This window comes from Meleagris gallopavo, chromosome 1, assembly GCF_000146605.3.
Source record: "Meleagris gallopavo isolate NT-WF06-2002-E0010 breed Aviagen turkey brand Nicholas breeding stock chromosome 1, Turkey_5.1, whole genome shotgun sequence".
Taxonomy (NCBI): Eukaryota; Metazoa; Chordata; class Aves; order Galliformes; family Phasianidae; genus Meleagris; species Meleagris gallopavo.
In genome coordinates, this window is record NC_015011.2 from 111,411,410 (window position 1) to 111,419,587 (window position 8,178).

General features: G+C 43.1%; 1 protein-coding gene across 1 annotated transcript in view; it reads right to left on the reverse strand.

Moving 5' to 3' along the window:
• Window positions 1-8,178, reverse strand: part of LANCL3 (LanC like 3) — a gene marked incomplete at its 5' end in the record, with an annotated part of 29,306 nt that overhangs the window by 20,886 nt on the left and 242 nt on the right. The window contains one exon of the mRNA XM_010725170.1: window positions 7,954-8,178. This exon is cut by the window's right edge and continues 13 nt beyond it. Coding sequence (XP_010723472.1) covers window positions 7,954-8,178 — 225 coding nt within the window. The remainder of the gene's footprint in view (window positions 1-7,953) is intronic.

Consider the following 8,178-nt stretch of genomic DNA (forward strand, 5'->3'; position numbering starts at 1 on the left):
ACACCAAATATTCTGTAGAGGAAAAAAAAAAGCCACACAAAATAACCAAATGCCGTGGACAGCTAGAAGGTGTATGTATCTGGCACAATTCTTTTTCCTTGGTCATTCAGTTCTGACATCCATTCCATCTCACTCACAATGCACAACAGATATTAAGCCATTAAACTGAGGAATTCAGGAAAGCTGAACTGTTGCAAAAATAGATTTATGGTTCTGCTCTCAGACATCAAAATACACAGAGCTGAGAAACGCCAAATGACTCAGCAACAGCCTGAATTGCTATAAAGACACTTCTTGATCATGTTTGCCTGAAATGAAATAGCTATTTCAATTATTTTCCTTGTTACTTCTGGAAAAAATAAAGCAGCTCACTGTCACTTGAAAATAATCCTACAACATAGATAAGTAGTAATTGTTTTTGATGCTATTTTCATTGAGAACTGTTGGAGTGGACAAAAGGTTATGCAATATCACACGGTGCTTAATCTCATTCTTGTCAGCAGTCAAAGAACTGCGTGACAGACACAGACAAAGAGGTATTTTGACATATTGCCTTATCAAAAATGGTGACCTGACTGCATATATTGAATTCTGATTAGGAAATAAAGGCCGGGAGGAATAGTGAAGTTAGCTGACAAACAAGATCCCAGTTTTAACAAATGCCTTACACAATGCTGTACAGCAGAGAGCAAGCCCACAGGACATAAGCATTTTAATTGCCTCCCAGCTCCTTTCTACAGAGCTCTTCTACCACTTGGAGGCAAGGCTGAAGGCAGCAGCTTACCGGCCAAGTAGCAGCACCCATACAATACTTACTCTGCAATCCTTACACAGCCTCTGAAGAGGGCCACAGGTCAATGTTAAGACTGACTGGCTGAATTAACAACGAAAAGTAGGGACTATTGATTTAATGTAGAGAAAGGGATGGTTTCCACATATGAGTCCTGCTACATGCGGTGGAGAGCTGTGCTAGGATTTACATCCAACTCTAATGTTCTAAACGTGTATATTAAATGACTATTGAGAAGCATAAAGCTTAATTTTATACATCCATTTCAGCTCTGTAAGGTAAGACGATGTCACTTTTTCATTGGGAACTGCTTCTAGTTAGCCCTGTGCTCTTTTCTTCTCTCACTAGCTGCTCAATTTTCCACACTTTTACTTCCTTAGTCTTGTAAATAAGGTTTTCTGACAGAATTGCCATCTAGGTTATGCAGTAATTTAAAGTATTATATGCATGTAGTAAGAAAATTTCAGTGCTAGAAGCAAAATACAGGAATGTCCATGAAAATGCCCTCATCGGCTTCCAGGCATCAAGTAGTTATCTCCACCAATCCTTAGAGAAAGAAATTATAGCATAAGACATAACGTTGTGTTCTGAATTTGCAAGCACTGAATGTGATGACAGCTACTTCTGTAAGAGTACGAGCATACGCAAAGAGAATACAGGAACAGATAAGTGACAAGCAAAATCCATGCAGACAAAAACAGTAATTTTCTTTAACCAACTGTAGTGTTTAGTCCTCAAGCTCTTTCTTACCCTGTTCTCTCTTTGTCCCTACTTTTCTGCTGTATGTTTACCTTCTTCTAAATTGAGTGCATTAGCTGTCAAAACAGCATGAGTTTGCCAGAGAACTTAATTTTTTTCACTTCAGATTTAAATCTTCCTTGCTCCAAGGACTAAGCTATTTCTTGCTATTTTCATTCATTTTCAAATTCTGCTATGCCTACACAGACTTCAGTTTTCACTTTTTTTTTTGCCATTATTTTATTCCTCTTTTTTTTTTAATTTTATTTTTAAATTGACTCTTTCTTCTGCTCTCTGCTCAGCCTTTGTCAAACATTTTTCCCATGCATCTACTGTTTCCCTGCATCCCTGTATTGCACCATACAGAGTCAGAGAATCATTTAGGTTGAAAAAGAATGTCAAGACCATCAAGTCCAACCATCAGCCTAACACTGCTAAGTCTCTCATTAAACTGGGTACCTAAATGTACACGTCTCTTAAATAACATCCAAGGATGGTGACTACCAACTCCCTAGGCAACCTCCTCCAATACCCAACCTCACGCTTTCCATGAAGAAATTCTTCCCAGTGCCCAATCTAAACCTCTACTGGTGCAACCAGAGGCCATTTTCTCACATCTAATCACTTGTCACTGGAGAAAACAGATCAACATCCTGTTGCTGCAGCCTCCTTTTAGGTAATCGTAGGGAGTGATAAGCTCTCCCCTTATCCTCCTCCACACTGAACAACCCCTATTACACCAGCTGTTCCCCATAGCTCTTGTTCTCTAGTTCCTTCACCAGCTTTGGTGCTCTTCTCTGTACACATCCTCTCTTTCTTCTTTGTCATTCAGTGTTGCTTGATACCTCACTCATGGAGTTAACTGAGGCTCTTAGTCCTTTGCAAGAACAATGCAAAATAAAAAATCACTATCAGCCTTTTTCATGGAGGTAAACATAAATAAAAAAAACATAGTTAGTTTGTGGAAACACAGAATTTTAAGTAGTATATATGACATAGGTATGAAATACAAACAAAAATTTGAAAAATCCAAGGCAGTAAGCTTGAGAAAGTTGTTTTTGCTTAGAATCATAGAATGGCCTGGGTTGAAAAGGCCCACAATGATCATCTAGTTTCAACTCCCCTGCTACGTGCAGGGTCACCAACCACCAGACCAGCTGAGACAGGTTGCACTGTGCCACCAGACTGGTCATCAGTAAGTCATGCTTCGAGACCACCAACTTGCACTCCTGCACTCTGCTAGAGAGCTGCTTCTTTTTTCAGGTTCAAATGTTCAGGTGGCTGGAGATGCTTCCAGAGGTTCAGTAGGGCCACAGAACAGACTAAGCATCTTTTCCACCAAAATGCCCTCATTCCACTGCCTGTGTATTGTTCCTCAGATCCCATTCTTCACGCCAGGAGCACAGCAGAGGCAGTACGCTCTGCACTACAGAAAACAAAGACACTCAGCATTCAACAACACCTTCGCTTTCAGCAGGCCAAAGAGAGGCACCGACAGACTCCAAAGGGCGACCTAAAAATTGTTCCTTGTTATGATGAGGCTGATGATGGAACAGAAGGTTTAGAAGTGAACTCACTGTATGTGAAATGTAAAGACATTAGGAGGAAGATGGGAAAGCGGGGATCTATTCTGGCTATAAGAGACTACTCTGAATAAGAACCTTTTGTTTATATTAAACAAACATTGGAATGTCAGTATTGGGTTGGTATTTCAGCAAAGAAGATGATGCTGAACTGGCAAACATTTTTTCCAACACCGTGAAAAAGTAAAGGCATATCTGACTGCTTTTGTATAAAGCTCTTTTTAGAAGATGATGGCAGATTACTACCACTCTTAAGCTATAAGCTGTCAAAAGCCATATTTCTGCAGCTAAACAGAAAATGTATATGCACCGTTAAAATTGTGTCAATCAAATCTGCAGTCCTGGCAGGATCCTTCCTGTAAGCTCTGTACTACTGTGCTTTTACTGCCAGTAAAACAAAACTGTTGAAATTCAACACTTTCAAAATTAGTTTCTCTGCTTTATCTCTACAATTGGACATTCAGCTTCCACCATGCTGAGCTGGATCCAGGTGGCCATTATCACAATGGCCCAGACTCAGATTTTGAGTTTAAAATAAAGACTCATGTTGCCCTGCTGAAGAAAGATAGAGAAATTCTGAAATGGAGACCCAAACTATTTGAGAATGCTTACTAAACAAATCCAGATTTAAATAATTCCCTTTGATTCGCTCTTTGCTTTAGAAAACTCCCATGTCAACTCCCAGCTTAAATTCATCAATTTAAGCAAATTAATGCAAAATCTGTCCTGTGTGGCTTGAGGAACCATAAATAGAAGGATGTACATTTAAAAGAAGCAGGCTAGAAAGTAAAACCTTTTTTTTTTTTTTTAATCTTTCCTCGTATCTCATTTAAATTCTCTGTGGCAAAACTGACATCCTGCCTGTGTAGTGGCCTGTGTAAAATGAAATAATGAAATCAGTAGAGCTCCAGCTAGCACCACAGTTTGTGCGTTTGACATTACAAATGCCACAGCACTTCAGATGAACTGGCAAATTCTTCCACATGAGAGAAAGGACTTTAACATAGAGAAAGAATGAAATCTCACCTTTAAGAACAACTCTTCTGCAATTGAGGTGCAGATTGGAATAAAAGCCCAGCATGGGATCTTGCACAACAGTACTCGGAAGAGCATCCCTTCAGCGCGTATTCTGCAGAGCTCCCTTTCTAAGACCAATCCATCAACTGCCTTTCATAAACACTGTGTTCAGCATGAAGAAACTTCCACTTTAGAAAGTCCCAAAGGAACATCGAATCATAGAATTGTTTGAGTTGGAAAGGACTCTTAAAGGTTGCCTGGTTCAACTCCCCCACAGTGAACAGGGACACCTACAGCTACATCAGGTTGCTCAGAGCCCCATCCATCTGACCGTGTCTCCAGGGATGGGGCATCCACTGCCTCTCTGGACAACCTGTGCCAGTGCCTCATCATTCTTACTGTAAAAAACTTACATCCAGTCTAAATCTCCCCCTCTTTTCGTTTAAAGCCATTTCCCCTTGTCCTATCACAACAAACTCTGCTAAAGAGTCCATTCCCTTCATTCTTATAGCCCTCCTTTAGATTCTGAAAGGCCACAATGAGCTGTTTCCAGAGCCTTCTCATATCCAGGCTGAACAGACCCAGCTCTCTCAGCCTGTCCACATATGGGCACTGTTCAATCCCTCTGAACATGTTCATCAGTAAGTTCCTTCCTCTTGTTTTTTTCTATTTTTTTTCTAAGAGCTGGAAAAAATGGACCAAACACATGGGCTTCCAGGAATGACCCTAGTGGCTCAGACCCTGAGGGAATGGGCTTGGCCACACTGCTGACAAAGCCTGGTGGTTCAAGCAGTTCACCACCGAAACTGCAGGCAACCATCTCTTACAATGTCTCCAATGTCTTTAGAAACTCCTGTCCTTTGAATGAAGCACCAGGCAGTCACGTAGAATGCTGTTGTGCCTCTTAGAAGGTATACTGCTATTGGCTGCTGTCTTTTTTGCTGCAGACTAGAGCTGGTGGAAATCAGTCAAGCCAGTCGTTAAAAGAAAACCTGAGTTGTGCTGAAAGGTCGCAGCATCCCAGCAGATGGTGATGCAAGAAGCCACTTGAACTTCTGCACCTTTTCCCCCATCACCTGACAGTGACATTGCCAGAAGGAAGTGCAAATACTGAGGCACACCATGCTCCATCAACCATGAAATGGGACAGAAACATCACTGTGATAACATCAGCAGATGATAAAACACCATCTAAACAGAGGGGCAAGACCACCACTTCAGTGGTTTCTTACTACTGTTTGCACAAAAGCAGAACTGATGGATTCCCTCCAAAATACATAATAAGGCAAGGCTAGCAGCATCAGAAAGAATAACCTGAAGAAGCAAGAGCAGAAAACAGTGAAAACACATGGATTAAAGACTACTCAGGTACATGCACCTTATCTGTGTGTACCCTGTACAAATGATAATATTGTTTCTGCAAAAACACTTTACATGCATAGAGTCACTGTGCATCAAGAAGGTCAGACTGTTAATTCTTGCCTGTTTAAGTAATCCTTACTCATGCAAAAATTCCCAATTAATTCATCAGGAAAAAATGCTGTATTAGCCTAAAACTCTGAAAACCAGCAGAATACAAATGCTTTCTTCACATGAGGCCAAAGTTGTTCAACTGAATGGATCTTTCAGGACAGTCAACTAACTTCCTGAAGAACATGCGAAGCTTTAAAAAACTGAGGCTGTTTAGCTAGGACCAAAGCAGCTGAGCTAAACTGGTATTTACTGAAATAGAGTGGTCCCCTTCCTCTGCTGCCTGGAAAAACCAAGCCCACGTCATCAATGGCAGATTCCTTCAAGTATAATTGATTTCTTGTACATATTTTACAATTTAACTTATTCAGAGGAATAAACAACCACACGAGCAGCAGTGGCCATATTTTAGTGTAAGGAATGGACTTCTCTTTGTGCTGGAAATGTTTGCACAGCAGCATCCAAAGAATGCGTGCAACAAGAAAACATGCTGCAATGAGCCATGTGAGGCCGTGCACAATCAAATTACAGGAGGTAGCGTTTTCCAGCGGTTAGAATCACAAGGAGTTGTTTCTATTCTGGGATGTACCTGGCTTTCCATTTGACCTTGGGTAATAACATTACGTGCACTCTCTCTGGGCATCCCTCTCCTCATTTGTAAAAAGATGCAGGATCCGCTCTGGCAATGAACTAATTAAAATAATTCTGTACGAGGATGGAAACTTTTATCAGCAATCTGAATTTTGCTAATGCGTGAGTACACAGACTACAGACCGTGATCACTGCGCTCTCGTAAGGAGCAAAGCATTTTAATTAAAGGTTTTAATTTTTATTAAAATTATTTTAAAAGTCTTAATACTTAACAATTTTAAATATTTTGATTTCTTTCTTTCCCTGCACCTTTAAAATTGCAGTGACATTCAGTGGTGACAGAATTAATAATGCTACAGAAGGACTGATTGAAACATCAGCAAGAGGACACAGAATATGTCTTACTGTGACTGTGGCATAACAGATCCCTATGACTGTCCTCAACTCACCTGCTGGAGGAATTCCACAATATGTGCACACCTGTGCTCACCTGTTGGGAGTTTTAACTCTTGACAGCTGTGTAAAGTATGCTTTTTCAGCAAGCAAGGAAACAGGGAAAGCTTTCCCCTTCTTTGCATTGCTTGTCAAAGGACATCAGGAGATTGCACTCTCTAAACTGCAGAGACTGCTCAGAGATTGCTGTCAAGGATGCAAGACCAGCAGGAGGGAGGAAATAACTGAAGTAGTAGAGCTCAGGGTGTTGTTTCATACAGCTGCTATGTCAGTGTACAACCAGAAGCACGGACTCCCTCAGTGTGACCCCAACTGCCAAGATAGCCGATACCTCTGCAAAGAACCATCCCCTAGAACTGGTACTGCTGCCTCTGCAGAACTTTCACAGAAAACGCTCTCTGAATGAAAAGTACGGATATGTTATGTTTAGGAATAACGTAACTCATCCTATCTTTAAGAGCCTTCAGACAGAATCCTTTTATCATGAATGCCAGGCCCCTTTAAATGCTTAGCGCTATAAGAATTTCTGTTCAAGGCAATAAAAAAATCCACGATGCTGACTTAACAATCCCCTCTGATCCCCTGGAGTCCCTGCAGTCCTCCATTAAATGAATTTCCTCGGACTCCCATCTCAATGCCTGTTACTGGAGGGGGCAGAACAGCTCCTTCCTGCAGCATTTATTTACTTGTAACAACTGCTTACTCTCGCAGGAGGAAATAAAAATGCCATAAGCACACGAACTTGCCAATCAGTGACGAATTGAGGGGATGCAGATTGGACCCGACAGGAGGACAGGAAGGAAGATCTACTGAGTGCCTGCACTGACACCGCACTGACTGCACGGTAACAAACACAGCTAACAGCAGGGTTAGCTACTGGACCGTACTCAGTGGAAGCTCGGAACGCCAAGCGCTGCCAATGGCAATGTCCGAGGGTAAAGTCCCGACTCCCGAAATCAGCAGCGAGCTGAACCATAAGCAAGCCTTACCCACGCAGCTCCCATTCACCAAAAGCACCACAAGGCAGGGTCGGATTTCCAAAAGCCTGTGCTGAGCGCTGGGGTCAGTAAGCACACGTGCCTTTGAACACCGTCTCCCTTGCACCACTTGGAGTAACAATAAGGTCCCCTGTCCTGCTTTACCTGCTTTCCGACCCACGTTACTTTAGGGACGCGCTCTCGAAGAGCCCCCCGGCAGATCCCTCGGCACCTGCCCACCTCTCCTTTGTGGCACGGGTGACCGACAAGCGCCTGCCCCAGGAGGAGGGCAGCTCCCAAGGCGGCGGCACGGGGGGAGCCGGGGATACCTTACCTCCATGCCGAGCCGCTGCTTCAGCACCAGGGCGGCACACAGGTACCCGGCGCGGCCCACGAAGAGCTCGTCGGAGCCGCACTCGAGGAAGGAGAGCGGCGCGCAGACCTCGCTCAGCTCGCGGAACTTGCCCAGAGGCCGGGCGAAGTCGGGGAGCCCCAGCGCCCGGTACACCAAGGCGGCCACCGCGTACACCCCGGCGCCGCCCAGCAGGAAGGCGGCGCG